General features: G+C 43.4%; 1 protein-coding gene across 2 annotated transcripts; it reads right to left on the bottom strand.

The window, feature by feature from the left end:
- Window positions 1-145: 145 nt before the first annotated feature.
- HEXB (hexosaminidase subunit beta) lies at window positions 146-17,932 on the bottom strand. Of its 2 annotated transcripts, XM_040579765.1 has the most exons (15): window positions 17,592-17,925; window positions 17,339-17,496; window positions 14,246-14,311; window positions 13,424-13,470; window positions 13,106-13,216; window positions 11,225-11,338; window positions 10,666-10,767; window positions 8,917-9,046; window positions 6,975-7,155; window positions 5,861-5,947; window positions 5,197-5,269; window positions 4,376-4,550; window positions 3,461-3,551; window positions 3,145-3,249; window positions 146-333 (listed from the first exon to the last, which is right to left on the bottom strand). In XM_040579765.1, the coding sequence occupies exons 1-15, from the start codon at window positions 17,879-17,881 to the stop codon at window positions 270-272; spliced, it is 1,794 nt and encodes a 597-aa protein (XP_040435699.1). In that variant the 5' UTR covers window positions 17,882-17,925; the 3' UTR covers window positions 146-269. The 2 variants fall into 2 exon arrangements, with proteins under 2 accessions (XP_040435699.1, XP_040435700.1); XM_040579766.1 differs by lacking the exon at window positions 11,225-11,338 and having other exon boundaries at window positions 17,592-17,932.
- Between the last annotated feature and the right edge of the window lie 4,753 nt (window positions 17,933-22,685).

The raw sequence follows: 22,685 nt of genomic DNA, 5'->3' as shown, positions 1-22,685 counted from the left end.
GAATTGGTAACCATGGCATCAAGTTTCAGGACTTAAGTGTAGAATACCTCTTTCTAATGAAAGCTATTATTTTTACTCCTTTTTTTTTTTACTCCCATTTTTTTTTAATTTACTCCTATTGCCCCACCATTTTTACTCCAACAAGAATGTCAAAGAACTTTATTTTTAAAGTGAAAATTTTAACTGTTGGTTCAAATACAACACAAGTACATATATTGATTCACCCCCCAGAGGCACTTCAGGTTGTTGACTAGAAGTCTTTGCAGTAATTACTGCCCTCTTGCTTCATGGGCACAGTATCCAACAAACACAGGTTCGGCTGCTATGCCACGGCTGTTAAAATAAAGTAGAATGTGTATGATTAAATCAAACAACTAGCCCACTGTGTAGGTGGACAGATAACGGCACTCCATCTTACTCTCTGTGTAAGCAAAACTGTTTTGAAGAAATAACAGATGGCCTGTTTAGGGAGAAAAAAGATTGATTGAAACAGAGAACTGTACTTAACTGAAGTTAATAGTGATTGATTAATGAAGAAATAGATGCACCAGGGTATTAGAAAACAGGTTAAAAGCGTACATTCAGGGGCTAGTTGTCTCTACATTCTGCAAAATCTATTGCTTTTATTGAATAAAAGTCATAAGAAGATGAAAATATCAATCAGTTGACATTTGCACACTCACCAACCCAGTTTCCTTCATATGCAGCTCTAAGTAATTTTCATTAATTTGAGGGGACCCAGTTTTAGTAAACAAGATTTTTCCCAGCTATGCTATCATAAATTATTCTGTGGCTTTAAAAACAAACAAGCAAAAAACCGCTGTAGCTTATGATGTGCAGTAAGATAGTCTAAAAAGATGTTTCAGGGTTAAAGTGGTTACAGTCAAAATTCTGCTTCTTGGCTATTTAAGAGCTATTTAAGAGTACTGCTATAGTGATTTGTAGGGTAATACACACTGGTGTTTAAACTGCACTTATGAGCTGCTGTGGAAGAAACTGAAATGGCTCAGCTGAACTGCTTGCCCCCAAGCAAGACCTGCTCTTAGTAAATGACAGGGTTGTTGTCTCAGTCTCTGGAATATATGCCCACCTTTTTGTTTCCCTTCTCTGATCACCATTTCTCTGCAGTTTGGGCTGCTGTATTCTACAGGAAGCTGAGTTTAGATCTGAATAGCATTCTGCTTTCATGGTACTATTTCAACAGCAGTGACCTTGGATAGGCAGAGCTACTGTTCTTATAGTGACTGTGATCCAACTGTTAGGGAGCTCTATATACCTGCTCTTTCACTCCCTGGTACCCAGCTCTGGAGCAAACCATAGCTGTTCATTCTACCTGGAAAGCTCCTTGGCCTGCCACAGCTGCCATGGTCTGTATATACCACGTATAAAAATGTTAGTAAGGAGATAGCCTTTTTGCCCACACTCTAAGACTACAACAACCTGGCTGATTAAATCAGCTCTTTGAGTTCACACAGTGATGAGGAAGCCCTGTATACATAAAATGCAACAGAACTGCTGCTCCAAGGAAGGCTCATTTAATCAGCAGTAAGAGAATGGTTTCTCTAGTGTTCTTCAGGTTCAAAGCCTATATAAAAAAAATAATTTTCAGGAGGACATGTCCTTTTATTAAGGTAGTCTGTTTGTAACAGGAATTGTTCACTTCAAGTTTTACGCCAACAAAGCAGTTTTAGCACCACAAAGTAGTTTAAGGGGAAAGTGCACGAGTACATGGAGCAGATCTTAGTCTGCCCCTGCATTCTCCATCTCTCACACTTGCACTACCAGAGCAGCTGCAGCCACCTGGATCAGCTCCTTATACAGCAATACAAGTGCCAGCATTAAAGGAAGATGGAGATGCAGCAATAGTTAACCAGGCCCAGGAACAGCATGGCTTAGTTCACTATAAAACCCTAATCCTAGAGGTACAGTCCCTGTACGCTTCACTTTTCAGTTTTATCCATGTTTTCTCTAAGCCCCACCAAGAGATGTACCATCCTGTTAAGTGCTAGGTCCTAAGTCTTTAAAGCCCTTTGATCTTGTTTTTAACATGTATTTGTTAACTCTTTCTTCATGTATCTACTTTTCTCATGACTGAGGGAGATAATTTACGTATGGTTATTTTTCGCCACCTTGAAATAAACCCAACAAGTCAAAATTTACAAGTCTTTTGGTCACTCTGTGTATATCACTATCTATACTGTAAGCTCAAAGTCAGTGATTTCAACATAATCATGCTAAGATATCTACAGGAACATGAGCAGAGTGCTTAAGTTTTAAGTGCTAACTGCCATTGTACCTTGTGCTCTAAATAGCTGATTTGTATCTCCCTTGAAATACTTCACACTGTTGGGATTTTCAGTTTCCTTCATAAACTTCTGCAGAGAAATCAAATGACGTGTTCTTGCTGCAGTCCAACTTTGCAGCAGCATTTGGGAAAACCTAAAAGGCTCTCTGACTGTATACTTCTAAAAGTGGAGTCAAACTTGGACTTCAGACCTAGAAATCACTGACTTCTAAAAGTGCAAATATACAAAGCGCTAGCAGTAATTAACCAGTAACTTGTCTAGGTACTTTTAAGGAAAGAACTGCAGAGGAAAATATGTTATGAACTGCCCTTGTTTACAGTAGCCATAAATGAATTAAAATCTATCAGACTCCTTATCCACCTCTTTCAGTCCCTATGCTAAAGTAATACCTGAAAGAATATAGCTTGCTAAAGCTCACCTCTCATGCACAGCTCCACTTGATTGCCTGCTGCAGGTCTTTAATTATGATTTATAATAAATAATCTAAAACTTTTTTTAAAGTCTATTTTTTCTCCTGTGTACTCCTCCCACATACACTTTAATAACCTTTTTATCTGAAATAAGTCAATCACGGTGTTGGTTTTTCCTTTAAAGAGAGATATAGATGAGTTCTAGTATTTCACTGAAGAAAGTTAAGTTCTGAAAATGTTAGTTGAAGGCCTGTCTAGAACTCCTGTCTTAATGTATCTGTCCTCACCTTTTCTGTGGATACAAAAACCACACAGGATGACAGCTAGCTCTCCTCCCTTCATCTCCGGGCCAGCTGTTCAGTCCTGTACTTGAACTCCATTGGTTATAAGGCATGAGAACCAAGCATTACTATAACTATTAATCCTACCGGAGCATGCGGCATCGATGATTAGTCAGTCTTTTATAGGCATCCTGCAAGTTGGTTACATTCCTGCTGCTCCAGAGTCTCTCCCCTACAGCACTTGCTCGAGGCCTGTAAAGATATACTAAATTTTAGAGTAGGTATGGTCTATAACCAGGAATGGATAGAAGTTTTTAATACCAGGTCTTAAATAGAAAGAAGCATCTGTTTTTATAGCTGCTTACATTCAGCACAGAGCACGGTTACCACTAACATACAGTCCTGTTGGATTAATGCTCCAAGTAGCTAGCTTTCCAAAATTTAACAATAAAACAGTCCATACCATAATCTTGGTGTAAGGTTAGTTGCATCCACAAATTCCCCCCACAGGCAGGCTTCTCCACCTATTAAAAGCTTTTTCTGTTTTTCAGATCCTGAATTCAAAGCAGAAAGTTAGAATTTCTATTTGCTTGGAAGATGGGCATGTATCAGCAATATCCTTTTCCAATACTGGGAGAGGACTGATGTTCAGTTGTTTGTTTTATGATATAAAATATCTATCCTGAGCAGTAACTTAATGTTTTGGTAGTCTTGTTACTAAATATGAGAACCACTGGCCCATTTGCCCAGAGAACCAATTTCCCTTCTCTGTCAGGAAGGATTTTACCTTTTATCCTCTGAAGAAATTCCTCAGCCTCCTGACATTCTTCAAAGACTTCAATCCTGATTAAAACTGTTCATTCTATCACAGACAGAACATTCCTTGAAAAAGCTACATTCAAGTATTCTCCCTAATCAGGTCTGAGAGCTACCTTGCACAAAATTAAAGCCCTGGGGAAAGCATTAGATGTTTGTATCAGCTTTAGCTGGAGGGAGAGAACATGTCTTTGTCTGTAACAGTCTAACGCTCTAGAAGCTTGCTAATGTATGTACTCAATGTCTACCAGCAAACGTTTTGCACAACTCTGCCCCCAGTGCATGATGCATCTGCCCACCTAGTTCAGCATCCTGTCTCCTACAAGCACCACTGCCAGATGCTTGAGGAAGGTAACAATTTTCCCTGTGAGAATTGGAAAGTTGCATATTTTTATTTGAGAATTTTCCAGAGTTCTAGCTGTCATTAAAGTCCTTTGATTACAGTGTATCTGATCATAGTGACTGCATGACCACTCTAAATAGCCTTATTCTTTCCATTTACACCTTACTATGAACCAAAGACTTTAATGCACAGAACATGCATAGAAAAAATGTAACAAACCAGGAAAGTTAAGCGGTTCAACACTGTAGTATTTCTTCCAGTCTTGCCCGTAACTAATGTAGTCTAAGTACCAGGGAGCTGCCAGGATAGCAGTGAACCCAGCTGCAGTGACACTGCTCAGTTCATGAGCATAGTTGTTTTCCATCCACACTTGAACTACTGTGTCTGGTTTCAGCTAAAAGGGGGAAAAAACAGAACAAAAGAAAACCTCAAAACATTAAAGACAACCCTAATTGCTGTTACCAGGAAAGGATGACAGATTTCAAATATATGTTTGGTGGTTGGTTTTTTTTTTTCAAGAGGAACATTTTGGAAGCTACCTTTTGTAATTTCCCGCCCCGCCCCCCCCCCCCTAAAGGCAAGTAGCTCTTTGCTGGTTTTAAAAACCTCACACTAGAGTGAAGCCTAGGTTATACTATAGACAGTTAATGCCCTAAGAGGGCTCCTACATGCACCAGTTATCTGACCAGCTCCAAAAAGCTGAGCACCTGGTGTTGCTAGACGAGATGCAGTTACGTGAGAAAACAAAGGTGTGAAAACTTATAGAAATTTCCCTACCCTTTACTCTGATGCTCTAAAACATGTTGTATTATGTACTCACCTGCAGAAAGCACTTCAGTGCTGGTGTTCCTGTTCCACCTGTTTTACATGTTCAACAAATGATAATTTCAAGGCAGGCCCCATACCTGGGGAGACTTGCTAAAGTGAGCAGACTTGCTTTAACTCTTAAGAGACACAACCATAACTACTTCAACAGTCCCCTTTGGAAGCCTCCCACAATACGATTATGCAAGAGTACCTTACTTACTTTCCCATCTTACCTCTGCTTTGTTATCAAACACTTCTTGCCAGACTATGTATCCTTTATTATAGGAGGAAACAATGTCCAAAACCCTAGAATTTAGAAATAAAATCATGTTTGTGAACTTCTGTGAGATCAGTACAGGCACATCACGTAGTGACATTTTCCACCCTAAGTCACATCAGGCTTTTCCCAGCACTGCATATGGGACCAAGAAAAAACAGGGTTTTCTCGTTTTGGCCTTCAGTGCTCTGCCTCAAAGAGCATGTTCTCCCATGTAGAAGGGTATGCATGTGCAGTAACACAAAGCGATGTTCAGAACTACCAGCAACTCATACAGGTGTCTTAAGTCCATGTTATTTAAGAAACAGAGAAACAAATGGCTACAAAAACAATAGGACTTTCCCTTCCCACCCTGCATGCTGACATCACAGCAGATACCTAGCTTAACATACCCCATGCGTTCATACTGTCCATAGAACTAGCCTACACATCCTTGTTGTGTCCCACCTTTTAAAGCTGTGAACTTAACATTCAGTGTATTAAAGTCGGTAGTCCCTAATACAAGGCAGTTTTTGAAAACAGTATAGGCTAACCTAAATTAGCTTCAGTACCTGCACCTGACCACCACCCTCAGATGGCAGCTGTGAAAAGCAGAGCAAAAATTAACGAAAAGAACGTACTTCTGAATATAGTAAGATTCCAGTTTAGCATAATCGATGCCAAATCCTTGCTTCTTCATGAACTCTTTCACTTCAGGGTTAGATTTCCTTAAATAACAACAACAAAACAAGAATAATTTTGCTTTGCTTTAAACCAGACTTCCCAACCATTTCCACCTATGCACAGCACCCTAGCTGGTGCCTTAGGCACACCACAGCCTGCAGAAGCAGCAGGTTAACGTGATTTAGATATATTGAAACAGCTTCATGCTAATTAGAAATAAAGCTGCCAATAGGCCTACTTCTCTGGCAGAACTACTGGAGGCCCTGTCCTGAAGCAGCCTCTGGCAGGCTGACTCAGGCTCCTAAGAGCTCTGGAGTTTCTGGCTTCTCTGCAACTTTGTGGGAAGGTTGCCAGCAGGTCTGGAAACAGAGCAGCCATAGTACCAGGGGATCTGCAGGAGTGACATCAAGAATTTGGGAAGATTCCCCAAAGCTAACAAGTACTTCTGTGACAAAGCATTTGTCAGAAATTGTTTCTTTTTAAAAATTAAAGCAAGTGTTCAGATCTGATGTTACAAGAGACAAAACCTAACTAGATCAATTTGAGTATCATGCAATTAGATCTGCTCCAAATTCTGTATTATTAGTTACTCCAGCAGAGATGCTCCAAAACATTCAAAATCTACAATTAACTAAAGAACCCTATTAATAAATGCCATGCTTGTGATACAAGCACAAAAGAGTCAGTACTGTAATACTTAATGTTAGCAGATGTTCTGGAAGACAGAACTCAATGGAAAGAACTGCTTTAACACAAAGCATTTAAATATTCATTATCTTACATGGTACTTTTCTACCCTGCTAGTTCTCTTTCCTGACATGTTAATTTTCATAAAGAAATCCTTTAGAGTACCTGAACATTTGCGAAACTGCTAATCAAAGCAAAATTCTGCACAACATCACTTGCTTGTTAAGAATCACAAATGTTCTGCCTGTAAATAGCTACAGAAGTAGGAGTGGAGATCTTTGGGTTAAGCAGTGAAAACACTCCCATGCAACTGAGTTCCCTAATTGATGGATTTAAGCAAGTTTAAGAGGCACTAGATATTTATTTTTTGAACTGTCACCATACCAACAATCGAAGTTCACTTCATCTCCTCCCAAATGAATGTATGCATCTGGAAATACACTGCTGATTTCTTTGAAGAATTTAGTCATGAAGTCATAAGTTGTATTCAAAATGGGATTTACAGGTCCAAAGGACCCAGTTGGCTGTTCTCCACTGTAACAAGGGGTGAGAAGATCTTTTTGACCTAGTAGAAACAATTAATAGAGGATATTCAGTTCCACGTTGGTATGTCAGCTTTGCTAGTGGGAAGAGGCAGTTAGCTATATTTAAAAGGTTAATATTAATGACTTGAGTGCTTATCATTCCAATTATAATCAAATAGAAGCAGGATGAAATAAAACAACTTGGCCAAAGTTGAAGAACCCTCTAACTGGAATGAGGACTCTGACTTTTAGATTTGTGATTTAACACATACTAATTTATGGAACAAGTCACTATATCTGGAAAACAGCTTCTGGATGACTACTTGAATAAAAAAAGCTTTAATGGATTTAGGAAGGAAGCCAATTAGAAGGAAGCCAAATATAATGAGTGTGCTCCAAAGGCCTCTCCTCTCTTTTTATTACTCTGCTTTGTTAACACCTAAGTAGGTGGTACATGGTTCAAGGTAGATGTCCTACGTCAATCTGCTAGGAATTTACCTCTACACAAGAAAGGAAGGCTAGACAGACATCAAAACTAAGCACTGGTTCTTGGGTCAAGGTAACTGAAGGAACACAAGCCAGGATAACAAAATAGGGAAAAGTTATTATTTCTAGGTTGGAGATTCCTAAGTCCAGTTTCTTTGGTAAACTGTGGTTGCATCAGCTTCCTGGCAGTGCATTTCCTGCTCTAAGCACATTTCCCCCAAACAGGGCCCTAGTGATCCATTGCTTCAACTGCCCTCCTTGCATGCCTTAAGACTTCTCTGCAGTATCTAGAATTTTAATGCAAACAAAGCAGTTACCCAGGTTCACAGGCAAAGCCAGGACTAGCTCCTGTGCATCACATTAAAAAAAAAGCTATTATACAAGAAGTTATCAGGTACAATTGTTTTTTAGGCAAGGGACCTGAACCTTGCTCTTAATATGAATGTAGACCACTTCACATATCATCAGGCAAGAAGATGACTTTTACTAGTGCTCTGTAACAGCAAAGACTCCATAAGATGACAGACTCGGAAATGAGTGTTCAGCAATTTTACTTTTTGTCTTGTTCCTCTGCAGTTTACATTAGTGAGAAAGAGCCTGAGGCATCTTCCAACGTTATGGTCATATCTCCACAGGATGAGCACAAGACTCACCCTGTGGATAAAGCTAATGCTATGAAGCACTAGAAAAATCTTTACTGTTTCCAGTTTAGCCAAAACCATATTATATTAATTGCAGTCAAATCACAGTCAGTGCACCCTGAACTAAGGCACAAGATTCCCTGGTCCTCAAGTACATGTAAACACCACCGCTTTCAGGATTCAAGCACTCTCTAGCAAGAGAAGCATTAGTCTGAAACCCAGAGGACAGAGCATGAAGAAGCATCCTGCTTTGCTCTGTTTTGTACACTGACAGATTACCACTTTACTAATATCCAGAAACATCAATCACTTTGAAAGAACACTCCCCAAGCAGAAATATCTACTCTAGAGACAGCAACTCATTATTTCTAGCCACTGCCTAATTACTCAAAAGCCCAGCACTGGATGGGGCCATAACAATAACATGAAGTCTGAGGCAGACAGAAAATATCTGTGCCTTCACACACACATGCAGCACAGCAAGTGTCAAGCTTTCTCCATTCACTTTAGTTCCTCTGATACGTAAAGGTCATCACCATTCCCAAGTCAGCCCCTTGCTTACCTGTTATCAAGGGCCTTCCAAGGCACTTTAAAGGCTGGTTTTTACCAAGTTCACTTGCTTGCTACACCCTAATTACGTCAGTCTTTTAACCATTAATATCCTCTTGGACATACCTTTTCCCCAAGACTGCGTGTGTCCTGGAGTATCAAACTCTGGGATAACTCTAATGCCTCTTAACCGGGCATACTCAATCACCAGACGGACGTCAGTAGGAGTGTAGATGTGGTTATAGGAGTATGCTCCCTGTAAAGTATTCACATTCAGAGACAGTTTACAAAACATTATACCAGCAGCTAATAAAACTGGGATTAAAATGTTATAATTTAGATTGGAGAGCAGAAAAGTTGGCCTTTTCTGGTTTATCACATGTGCAGCTGCAATGAACTTTTCAGCTGACTAGCTGGGGGGGGGGGGAACCCCAAACAAAAATTAACCCCTTTTTCCACACTAAGACAAATCTCCTGAAACTGTCCATTCCTCCTTAGCTCATAGTAACTGAAGAAAACAGAAAAGCTAGTTTCTACTCCATCAGATGTTTGAAAGATGCATTTTTCAATTCTTCTGTACAGAGGCAAGTTAGTATTCCCTCCACCTCTGTATCATTAGTTCCAAAACATAGGGGCCCTTGCTACATGACATGAAAGACTAATGGAAAAATTCTGCCAAGTCAGAAAGAATGGTGTCTTCTTCCAACACCTCTGCTTGTCAGTTGATACAATACCCAATTTAGCAGGTGTATTTGTTTTGTGACACTGAATTTGGGCATTATTCCATTCCCACAGTGTCAGGGACCATGACAAACTGCCCAGACTGCTACCGTTCCTACAGTTCCGTGAAACAGATGCTTGCCAAAGAGCCAAACTACATAAAGAAAAGCATCATGACTCCTCATGATTAGTAGCACCTTAAGCTTCCATTTATCTGGAAATGGTTTCCACAGCTGAGTTACTCAAAAACAGATAACGGTAAACAAAAAGCCTTTCAAAAAGATGGCTATCGAGACACTGGCCATCTCCCTCTCCAGCTGTCAGTGAGGAACAGGACAGAATTCCACAGCCATTACTAGGAAAAATAATCTGAATGCACCATGCAACATTTACAGTTTTTGAATTATAAAACTCTTCATGGCATCTGCTCAACCACTGCCTACGTAATTTTTATGAGGGTCAGATTCTAGCAAGCATTTTAAAACAGAATCACAAATCTCGTGCTTAGGTCCAGTCTACTTAATTATTCGTGCTTCATTTGGCTACTACTGTACCATGACTGAGCAATAACCTCATGATGGCTTTCATTAATTAGCAAAATTTGCTGTGAATCTTGAAATAAAGAGATACATTGCAACTATATCTATTTGAGAAAACAACTTCACTTTTGGAGCTCTTATAAGACTTGTTGTGTTTTGTAAAGTTAACTAGGTCTCAGACAGGGCAAAAGTACTACTGCAGTGGTTCCAAGCCTCGAGCTGACAGGAAATTCCCTTATACTTGTTTGAGTGGCAGGAAGTCTACTAGTTAAACAAACAAAACAACAAAAATCCAAGAAGTGTGCACATCAAGCTATTTCCATGCCATTACTGCTTGAAGGCCTGCAGACACTGCGGATCAGTGTCACTAGCAAATTTGCACACAGGAGTTAGGAAGGTCATTTACCATGCATCCATTAAGGAAGACTTGAACATGGTCCACATAGACACTCAGGTAGGATCCTGAGTTTGGACCTACTGATTACTAGTCCTCTGGTACTGTTTTGCAATCAGCCAAGGCAGATGTATTGAACTGTTGGTAGGCTCTGCATTTTATTTTCATTAAATAAGTGCCAGGTTTCTGCCCTCCCACTCTGCTCCAATGATGTTTACTCACCTTGTCACTTAACTCAGGGAAATAAATACTCTGGTAAGGGAATGACTGATCATCTACTATATGCCAGTGGAGAACATTGAACTTGTTAAAAGCCATGGCATCCTGTAACAAATAATGCAACACAGTCTAGTTAAGCACTTCACTCTCACAGAAAACTGATGCAAAAAGCTGGCTTTATCCCAGTACATCCTACAGGCTTAAAGGAACTGAAGGGGGGAGGAGGGGGAACCAACCAACAAGCCATACAGTGTTCCACAAATCCTAGAAGCACACAACAAAATGCACCAGCCTGTTTATACTGCTACTCCATTCCTCTGCCATCTATTTGCACCACTCCTGTTAACAAGCTCTTGATCTGATCATGCTTACACTGGCTGAAGAGGAACTACTATAAATGCTTATGAATTTCTTCCACTTCAAAACATATCTGGGTAATTCTCTATGCAACATCAGCTATTTAAGCTTATAGAAAAGCTTGAACTTTTCTACCTAAATACTTTGGACTCAAAAATTAAAGAACATAAGCGAGTTCCCTACTATTTCATACATGCCTACTTACTAGTGACTTCTGCAGAATCCATTTCAAATGCATGTAAAATAAACCATGCATTTTCCCTGCAGAAGATAGTGTTCCCCTTGCATTTTCAGTCATTAGTGTCAGCACTTCCCTTTTCTTGAAGATAATCAAGATAAACATTTAACACACATATTTCAAATTATGACTCCAGATGGACGGTTACACACATACCCCAAGTTACCCAAGTTTGTCCATCGCTAGAAGTGGTGTGTGCTATGGGCGGACAGAATAAATGTTCTCCACATTGTTCATGACTCAGTAATTGCAACACAGTTGCTTCCAACCCCTTGCCACAATACAATTATTTCCACCCCTCTGCCTTGCTTTTTTCACCAAGCTGCATTTAAAAAAAGTGATGAAATCTCTTCAGGAATTCCCACCAAATCCAAAGGAAGATTTATACCATGTCCACTCCCCCAAAATATCTCACCTGTTTTATCAGACAGCATTACATTTTAATTAACCACACGTCTTCATGCATTTCTATCAAATTAACATCTTTCCACATAGAAAATTCTACCTCCTGACCTTCACCTCTGCCACAAGGTGGACAACACCCTTCCTGGAAATACAGTACAGCAGCTGAACACAAACAAGAAATGTACCTGAACTGCTGCCTTAAGCATCTAATTACCACACGTCAGTGAAGGGATTACTGCTGCTTTTTATTAGGTTAGCCTGGATTCAAGCAGGCACAGAGGTGGGAGGAAAACCACTTGTCCTTAAACCAGCAAAATGCCATAAAATGCAGCTCTAGAAAAGTATTAGAGTGATAGGCATAATCTAAGGAAAGAAAACAGAATAGCAACAGTTACAGAAACACAAGAATGGTTAGAAATGCAAGTGTCAAAAATCAGGTTACTCTTTGGACATTGTTGTCTCTTAGAAAAGACAATAAATCCTGATACAAGTAACTACCTGAGTCTTTGAAGCACCCTCAGTTGCAAACGAAACACTACAAAAACACTACTTGCTGAACAAGGACTGACCTTATAGGTAAATAAAAGTGGTAAATACCCATGGAGGGGCAGGTTTTGACCATAGTTCAAGGATGACCTCAGAAATGAAGACTGGTTTTACCTGCACTCTCTTCCTGCGCATCTTAAGCCTGCTCTGCAGAGTCAAAACAGGAAACTGCATGTTCCTCTACTCAAAGGCTCCTCCATTTCAACCCACCAAATAATCCCTACTACACTACAAGGATTTCAACAGCAGAAAAGGGGAGTACAAAACAGAAAAACTCATAGCTTTGGTTGCTATATTTATACAAACTCACCACCTTCCCATCAAGGTTGGAGTACACAGTCCTTAGTGTGCTTACTTAGGCTTTTCAGAGAAAGGTTTTCTTGGTTTTTTTTGTCTGGTTTTCTTCTTTTTGAAGTGACACAGTGAAAGAAATCAGTAGCTTCCAATGAATGCTTCCCATTTCCCCCGTTGCTCTGTACTTCTTCATTAGTGGCTTGCTCTTAGCAGCCTAATACAGGACTACCAAAGCCTGGTTATTGAAAGGACTGGGATTTTCCTGCAACCACTGGCACTGAAGCTAGGACTTGCAAGGTCTCCCATGTATTGCTTGGTGACAGTTGAATGTCTCAAAACATGCTTCCAAGAAATATGTGAACTGGTTTAGGCAACAGAAAATACGGAAAACCCAAGGTACCACAAATCCCAGCCTCCTTTACAGATTCACGCAACTCCTCTCTCGCCTACTCAATTACTCTCTGATGTGTGTTCTGACCTCTACTTAGCAGAGATCACTCTGTCCTTTTAGAAGTCAGCCAGAGAAGACAGGCTGTCCATACATACCAGCTCCAGTTGCTACCTAAAGATTTCATTATTAATGATATAAAACTGCCCACTTACCAGATTTGTAAGAATAGATTTCAATGGTAAATAATGCCTTGAGGTGTCTAGTAAGATTCCTCTATGAGCAAATCTTGGGAAGTCGTCGATTTCAGACTCATTGACAAGAAACTATGAGATATAAAAATCAGAATTCCTGCTTTATATTCATATTTGCAAATAGGAAATACTTTTAATTTTGTTATCAGCTTTTCAAAGATCATTTGCTGAAAAAATACTTACTGAAACTAGTAGAACTGCTGTTTCTAGAAAAGTACCTAATAAAGAACATGGTTGTCTGTTATCAGGACTGTGGTTTTAGTTAATAGCTATACTCACACTTCCATAGTCATCTTCATAAACCAACTGGCTGAAGGTTTCCAAGCCTGGTAAAAAATCCAAGAAAGAGAAAGGGAGTATAAGCTAGCACTTGTCCGGGTTTAGTTAAGTTAAAAACAGGACCAGAACTATTTACAGACACTCACATAGCTAGAAAGAATGCTCTGTAGCTGAGTTTTCTTTCTCTTTAGCATAGTTCCTTGATTGCTTAAGCACCACAGTTGAAGAAATTCTGAAGACAGAACTACTCAAACTCTCTATTATACACACATACTGAATATTAGTACTACAGCTCAGCTGTACCAAATTAATCCTTGAATAGCATGGAAGTTACTGAGGGTAAGGTAGGAATTTCATCAAAAGGTGTTATCATGCTGGTCATTTCTGCAGCTGGTGAAGTTTCTAATTTAGCATGAAAAATCTGCTAATTTAGACTAACAGTAAGAAGAGCAGACTGAAACTTCAGCATTATGGTCTTCCTGGTGATGTGTCTATCATGTCCAGTTATTAGGTGCACCAAGAGAATAATTTGTTCACACTGTAGATCAGACAGCATTTTAGCACCCAGGATTTGGTTGGCTTGGCTGATTCCAGGCACAGCAAGAGTTCACTTACAGCATGCTACTGGATCTGAGATAGTGAGCATTTGGACTGAGGGTCTGACCAACATGCATCTGGGTATCCTTCTGGCCTCTATGCACAAGCTTACTTCCCATTAAGGACTGAAGACAGGCAAGGCTCAGTGGTCAGCTGGTTCTTAGTCTGCCATGGAGCCTATGTCAGCCCAGAACAAACAGCTCTATAGGAAAATTATCAGCTTACCTCTTAAAGCACCCCATACTTCATCTGCTTTCAGTACAGCCACAGGCTCAGTTATAGTTAAATGATCTAAATAAAACAAAAAAAAAAGTTATTCCTTAAGAAAGCATGATTGACAGGACAATGCTAACAAGCATTAAGGAGGCTGAGTCCCACATCTCCCTTTGTTTTTTAAATTCTGACTACTGTTGTTTTTAATGGTGGTATCATGCAGCTATTTTTCACTTATGTGCTTCTGAAGCAATGCAAGCTACTAATCAGACAGTAAACAGTTAATCAGTAAGATGATAAAACAAATATGGTACTTATTAATGGCAATGTTAATGGGCCAGAATTCCAGCCAAGTCTAACCCAACTGATTTAAAACATATCAGATGATATTTTTGCATTTAAGACATAAGTGATAAGAGTTGGGTAACTAAGCCAGACCTAACTGCAAAAGTTTAATCCTCCTTTTACCTACCTTTTACAGAGATTATGCTTACCTTGTCAAGTAATATTGTTAGGTGCTTACTGTAAAGTTCTAACTCCAAAGAAAAACAAACAACCCAACCAACCCACCCCACCATCTAATAAGCACATGTATAGGGACAGTGAAATGAAATCAGGTAAGTAAAATGAAGAATGGTATCAGAAGGTATCCATAACAATCCTCCCTTTAGTTTGAGTACCGAAGTACAGTACAAAGTGCTAAAAGAAAAAAAAAAAGCTAAAATAATTTTGGTTTTTCATTTAAGATCATTTGGTAAATTTCAGTGAACAAATACAAATACATTTTAAATATGTTAATTATTTTTTTTAAAAAATCACATACATATATATGTATAGAAATACACTATAAATCTATGGATCCATATTAATATTTAAACATCAAAGCAGTAATAAACTGACCAGAGTCACACATTTGAAGCAGCAGAGGAAAAGTCAGAAGGGTAAATTGCTGTACAATGTTTTATTGGATCTGCCTCAGTACGAAAGAATGGTTGGTTTTAAGTTATACGGTTCAAACATTTATCTAAACTACCAGAGAAAAGGCATTCAGGGACATTAAGAAAGTACCTCACGCTTCCATTTTAACGTAAGCACTGACTGTATATACTGGAAGTTCTGGGTAAGAAGGAGAACTTAGAAGACCACTGCAATCTCCACTGGTCTTTCTGTGGTAAATTGTAGCTGAGTCACGGATTTACTTCCAAGACAGAAGGCTTTTTTCTGAACATATAACCTTAAATGAACACAGAATAGTAAATTTTATATGGCTGTTTGGAACCTTTTACGCAAGCAGGCAAGAAGCCAGCAGGGAGAAGGGCAATTAACCTGTACTGTGATTACATACCCAATATTCTTCATGGAATCATAGAACAGTTTGGGTAGGAAGGGACCTTAACAATCATCTAGTCCCACTCCCCTGCCATGGGCAGGGGCACTTTCCGCTAGATCAGGTTGCTCAAAGTCCCAGTCTGGTCTTGAACGCTTTCAGGGATGGAGCATCCAGCTTCTCTGGGCAGCTTGTTCCAGTGTCTCGCCACCTTCACATTAAAGAGTTTCTTCCTAATCCCTAACCTAAATCTACCCTGTTTCAGTTATTTTTACTCTTTCTATAGGATAGTCATCGACTGATCCATACCCTCTCTATTAAGAAAAGGAGCAAAGCTGCTCAATCCAGCAAGACTAATAACTGCGTATTTCAGTATTTGTTCCCTAAACAAGCTATCCTATTAACAGAAAATTAAAATCTTGCTGAAGCCTGGAGAGCTCAGCTTACTACATTAGGAAACCTCCATGTCATTTTTAACAGGAAACTCCTTTCCTACAGCAGAGGGAAAAACTCTTGAGTGTTCTGAAGGGTGCCACCTAGGAATCCAATGATCTGACAGATTCCCTAACAGAAGAGAAGAACCAGCTTTAGCACAGATCTGAAGTTCACAAACAACTTCAAAGTTCAACTAGTTGTAAAGCAGTATAACAACCTGCCTGTGACAGGAAAATTCTAAAGCATTAGCAATTTTGCTGCTATAATCTATTTGCACTGAAATGCACGATAAACTTGCCCACAAAAATTAAACTACTTGGTTAAGTGTCCCCAAAAGATTGAGTAGATTTAATATCAGTACATTCTATTACAAGTCAGGTAGAATTAATCCTGCTGCTGATATATGATTTAAGATTAAAAGGATCTTTTTCTAAGGACCTGTATCCTGGATACCAAAAAACTGCCTTGCCAAGTACTGAAGATTATCTCAAGACAGAACAAGATTAACTGAATATGTTGAATTCTGTGATAACCTGTCCAGACAGAAAGCAGTATTACCCACTCGTCCTTATTTCTGTTAAAAAATTTCTCTGGTGATGAGGACTTGATTTAGAGTACTTCTCCACTCTGGATTTCAGTCACAGTACTGAAGCAACATAGCAGAACAAATCCAAGGTAACCACTGTGTTTTTAAATCCTTTCTTGTAATTAAGAAAATTCTTATTACCCTACTGATAGAAAGAAAGTGGATATATAATACTGCAAGATGAATAACAAGAAGTTCAACAAACACTTTCCAGTTCTGCTGGAAAAAACAGAAATACCACGTATGTAAGCCAGTGTTGACAGCTTCCGTTCAAATGCTGTTATTTCTAAGGAAAGCAGCTGAACAAGCAGAGCCAGCCCTCACTCAGCTCAGCACCCTGTGCTGGAGGAAAGGGCGATCTCTGACTACGCGCAGATCTCACCATGCATAACCAGGTACAGCACAGCATAGTAAGACCTCTGATTCTTAACGACTGTTACGAGAAAGGCTAGCAGCAGGCGAACGAGCTGAATGCTAGCTAACCTGTGATTTCTGCTGCTAGCCTTTCTCGTAACAGTCGTTAAGAATCAGAGGTCTTACCTGGCTATGTATGGCGAGATCTGCATGTAGCCAAAGATCGCCCTTTCTTCATTATTCACTGTGGGCTGAGATTATCTTCTGATTGCCACTGTTGTGAAACGCTCTCGAGTGCCTCGGCGAGCCTGTGACTTCCAGTTCCTTAAAAAACACCCTACTGTGACACCGGGCACGGGACGGTGAAGCAAGCGGTAATGGTGCGGCGCCGGCCGGTACTCACAGGCCTCGCTGGAGAAGAGGTGCGGGAAGCCGCGGCAGCCGGGGTCCTGGAACCCGATCACCACCTGCAGCCGCAACAGCTCGGGCCGCGCCGGGGCGCCCAGCTGCCTGCGGCCCCGCGTCCGCCGGCCGGGCCGTCCGAACACGTACTCGTAGTACCTGCCGAGGAAGCACAGTCGCCGGCGGGGCTCTGAGGTAACCGCTCCGGCCACCCGCCGCCCCCCCCCCGCGCCTCCGGCCCCGCCGCCCCTCACCTGCGGAAGGCGTCCTCCAGCACACCGCAGGCCGGCCCCGCCGAGGAGCCGGCGCCGTGTACTAGCTGGAAGCGGTCGGGGGCCAGCTGCAGCTGGCGGCGGGACGTGCGGAGCCTCTGCGGCAGGGGCCACAGCGAGTCCTCCGAGGGCACGGCGCCCGAGGCCGGCTCCCACTCGGCCGGCTCGGGCTGGCTCCGCGGGGCGCCGTGCCGAAGGCTGGTGCTCACCAACACGGCGGACACGAGGAAGAGCCCCGCCAGCAGCCCAGCCAGCCCCATGGCTCTGCCCATGCCGCTGCGGGCCCCGCAACCCCCGCCAGCCCCCGGCGACAGTCACACGAGGCCGCCGGGCCCCGCCTCCGCCATCACGGAGCCGGCGGGGGCGGCCTCCGCGCCCGCCCGCACTCCGCGGCCCCGCCTCCTCCGCGGCCCCCGCCTCCTCCGCGGCCCCGCCTCCTCCGCGGCCCCGCCTCCTCCGCGGCCCCGCCTCCTCCGCGGCCCCGCCTCCTCCGCGGCCCCGCCTCCTCCGCGGCCAGGGCGGGCTCGGGGGCGGGGTCCCGGCGGGGCGGGCGGTGCCTCCCGCCGCCATGGCGGGGGGGGGGTTGCGCCGCGGTGGGGGCGCCCGAGGGAGCGGGGGGCGGGCGCTGCTGGGTCGGCAGTTCTGGCCAGGTTCATGTCTGTGCGGAACGGGCGTGGGTTGGGTTGGGTTACGTGTTTATAAAGGGAAAACGAACGCATCTCTCGCACTGCTGCAGAGCAGTTCGAGCCTTAGCAGAAACTGCGTTTGAACTGGCTTTCTGCCTGCTGTGTCACAAACTGCGTTGTGACTGAGCAGGAGTCCGAGTCGCAGTGAAGTATTCTGAGCTTTAACCGAATAAACTGGGTGTTTCGGCAGACCTCGGTACAAAATTGTGGAAGCTGTTGTGAAGTGCTCAGGGGACGGATGGAGCGTTTGAAAACTGGAAGTGACCGTGGCAGGAATTCAGGCTTTAAGCCACCTCTGATGGAACAGTTCTTGCGAACACTGAAGTGCCAGGGAGCTGGCACCTGCCTGCTGTCGGTGCAGCGTGACTGAGGAGCTGGTTAGCCATTCTCGCCCTCAGCGGTCTTCCGTCTGCGGCAGGCTGGCTGTGGTCGCGTGCTCTGGGTTACAAAACTGACTCTTAAGTTTAAAGCAAAAAACCAAACCACACAACAGAAAAAAAGCGTCTCCATAATGAAGGTTGCATCTCTTTGCAAAGAACACAGGCGTCTTGCTGCAGAATTACCAAGAAGCCAAACCCCTCTTCTTCAGTAGGGTTTGTCCTCCTCTTCTGGCCTGTCGTTTTGCAAGTCTGGAGGAGCGGCTCTTCCTGCAGACAAGAAGCCCTGGGAGACCCTGGCCCCTCACCCACGTGGTGAATCGCTGCGGGCCTGGGCTGCACAGCAGCTCAAGAGGTGAGTCCCAGCTGCCCGCTCTGCTCCCGGTCACGCTTTCTGTGATTGCACAGTCAGCAGGTCTGGGGGGCTGATCTAACCTCGCCCCCCTCCAAAAAGGTGATGGTGCCTTGGAAAGAGAGGGAATAAATGGCAGGATGAGCGGAAGGCTGGGACCGTGCCAGGCCTGTTTAGACTGTGGAACACACCTGAAGGGAATGACTCACAAAACATCCTTGTTCTGTCATTCACTGTGCCCATTCATGCAGCTGGAGTGTGAAGGCCTGATGGAACAGTTTGATGCAGCCTGTCTGTGGCAGAATGTTATTTAACCTTGTCGTGCTTTAAGTAAAAAACAATTCTTTATTATGTGATACCAAACAGGTAACACAGCACACACCGCCTGCACATCTCCTCTCCCACTCCCAGCATACCGTGAGGTATGTGGAAATGGCAGTGCAGCCTCTCTGGCCCTGTCAGAGGCAATTGTTACACCTCGCTGTTCAAGTGGCCGCAGAGGTTTGGGCTTGCCTGTTAGATACACCTCCCCTTTGCTTGGTGTCACTGTCTCCTCAACTGTGCTGACTTAGCTGTTCGTGTTGCCTACCTCTGTTCATCTTTTTAGGCATATTTAGAAAATCTGGATTATTTCATAGGTTTCTTTTGCACAACTGAGAGATCAGTAAACTGTTGGGGAGGTAGAGGGCAAACATGAGTTGCTGAAGTTGCTGTGGAGCTCTAAGATACTAAACTAGGTCTGCTGTTTACAGGCAAGTGTTAACCAGCCTGGCCATCCCAAAGGCTTTAAACTAAAGTTGCAGGGGGAGAGGAACCTCAGTCCATCCCGCTCCTACCAGTTTGATGCCAGTGCCAGCAAGAGATGCCCAGAGCCCAGAGAGGGATTTCAGGTGAGCAGGAGAGCACCTGAAGAGCAGCACAAAGGAATTCCAGCCATTCCAGCTGGTAAGTCAGCTCCATGGGGGCCCAACTTCAATGCCTCTATGCAAACACGTGTAGCATGGGGAATAAACATGAGGAGTTAAGAGACATGTGCATGCCTGCAGGGTTATGATCTTATTGGCATCATGGAGACAGTGGTGGGATGGCTCCTATGACTGGAGTGTTGGGATGGAAGGATGCAGGCTCTTCAGGAAGGACAGATAGGGGAGACAAGGAGGGGATGTTGCTCTCTATGTCAACGACCAGGTGGAGGGCATGGAGCTCCTCCTCGGGATGAATGAAGAGCAATGGGAGAGTTTACGGGAGAGGACCAAAGGGAGGGAAGGGACAGGTGACATTATAGTGGGGGTCTGCTAGAGGCTGCCCAACCAGGTAGTCTAAGCAGATGAGGCCCTCTATAGACAGAGAGGGGCAGCTCATGTTCACAAGCCCTGCTCCTCACGGAACTTCAGCCACCCCAATGTCTGTTGGAGGGACTACACAGCAGGGCATAAGCAACTCAGGAGGTTCTTGGAACACATTGATAACTTTCTTTTCCAAATGGTAGAGGAGCCAACGAGGAGAGATGCTATGCTGGAACAAGGAGGGGCTGGTGAGACATGTGAAGCTCAAAGACAGCCTTGTCTGCAGTGACCATGAAACAGTGGATTTCAGATCCTTAGGCCGTTGAGGAGGGTGCACAGCAATCTCATTATCCTGCACTTCAGGAAAGCAGAATTTTGCCCATTTCAGGGATCTGTTGGTAGGGTACTATGGGATAAAACCCTGGAGGGAAGAGCGGCCCCAGAAAGCCGGTTAGTAGTCAGGGATCACCTCCTCCAAGCTCAGGAGTGATGTGTCCCAACAAAGAGGAAATTGGGCAAAACCACCAGGAGGCCTGCATGGATGAACAAGGAGCTCCTGGACAAACTCAAACACAGAAAGGAAGCCTGCAGAGTGTGGAAGCAAGGAGGTAGCCTGGGAGGAATACAGGGTAATTGTCTGAGAAGCCAGGGATCAGGTTAGCAAAACTGAAGTCCTTATAGAGTTAAACCTGGCCAGGGACAACAGGAAAAACTTCTATAGGCTCGTCATGATAAAAGGAAGACTATGGAATATGTGGGCCCTCTCCAGAAGGAAGCAGGAGACCTGGTTACCTGGGACATGGAGAAGGCTGAAGTACTTAATGACTTTTTTGCCTCACTCTTCACCAGCAAGTGCTCCTGCTGCACCACCCAAGTCACAGAAGGCAAAAGCAGCAACTGAGAGAATGAAGAAATACCTGCTGTAGGAGAAGATCAGGTTTGAGGCCATCTAAGGAACTTGGAGGTGCACAAATCCATAGGACCTGATGAGATGTGTCCCTGGGCCCTGAGGGAACTGGCAGATCGAGTGGGTAAGACACTATCCATCATATTTGAGAAGTCATAGCAGTCTGGTGAAGTTCTCACTGACTGGAAAAGGGGAAACATAACTCCCATTTTTAAAAAGAAAAAAAAGGAAGACCCAAGGAACTAAAGGCTGGTCAGTCTCACTTCAGTGCCCAGCAAGATCACGGAGCATATCCTCCTGGAAACTATGCTAAGGCACATGGAAATTAAGGAGGTGATTGGTAACAGCCAGCATGGCTTCACTAAGGGTAAATCATGCCTGACAGATTGGATATTCTTCTGTGATGGCATTACAGCGTTGGTGGATAAAGGAAGAGCAACTCATGTCATCTACCTGGACTTCTGCAAAGCATTTGACACTGTCTCGCGTGACATCCTTTTCTCTGAACTAGAGAGACATAGATTTGATGGATGGACCACGCAGTGGATAAGGAATTGGCTGGATGGTCGCATTCAGAGAGTTGCACTCAACTCAATGGCTCAGTGTCCAAGTGGAGACCAGTGACATGTGCCATTCCTCAGGGACTGGTATCGGGACTGGTGCTATTTAACATCTTCGTTGGTGACATGGACAGTGGGATTGAGTGGCAGCCTCAGTAAGTTTGTTGATGACACCAAGCTGGTGGTATGGTACACTGGAAGGGTGGGGTACCATCCAGAGGGACCTTGACAGGCTTGAGAGGTGGGCCTGTGTGAACCTCATGAAGTTCAACAAGGCCAAATGCAAGATCCTGCACTTGGGTTGGGGCAGTCCCAAGCATAGATACAGACTAGGCAGAGAACAGATTGAGAGCAGCCCTCAGGAGGGCTTGGGGGTGCTGGTTGGTGAGAAGCTCAACATGACCCAGCAATATGCACTTGCAGCCCAGAAAGCCAACCAAATCCTGGGCTGCGTCAAAAGAAGCATGACTAGGAGGTCAAAGGAGGGGATTCTTCCCCTCTACTCAGCTCTTGTGAAACCCCACCTGGAGTGTTCAGCTCTGGAGCCCCAGCATCAGAAGATCATGGACCTATTGAAGTGAGTCCAGAGGAGGGCCATGAAAATGATTAGAGGGCTGGAGCATCTCTCCTATGAAGACAGGCTGAGAGACTTGGGGTTGTTCAGCCTGGAGAAGGAAGGTTCTGGGGAGACCTTATTAAGCAGCCTTCCAATACCTAAAGGGGGCCTGCAAGAAAGTTGGAGAGGGACTTTTTACAAGGGCTAATGGCTTTAAACTGAAAGAGGGTAGATTTAGATTAGATATTAGGAAGAAATTCTTTACTGTGAGTTGTGAGACACTGGAACAGATTGACCAGAGAAGCTGTGGATGCCCCATCCCTGGAACTGTTCAAGGCCAGGCTGGATGTGG

Source organism: Falco naumanni, chromosome Z (genome assembly GCF_017639655.2).
Source record: "Falco naumanni isolate bFalNau1 chromosome Z, bFalNau1.pat, whole genome shotgun sequence".
Taxonomy (NCBI): Eukaryota; Metazoa; Chordata; class Aves; order Falconiformes; family Falconidae; genus Falco; species Falco naumanni.
Note: the sequence above shows the minus strand (reverse complement) of the source record. Positions and strands in the feature narration are given on the sequence as shown.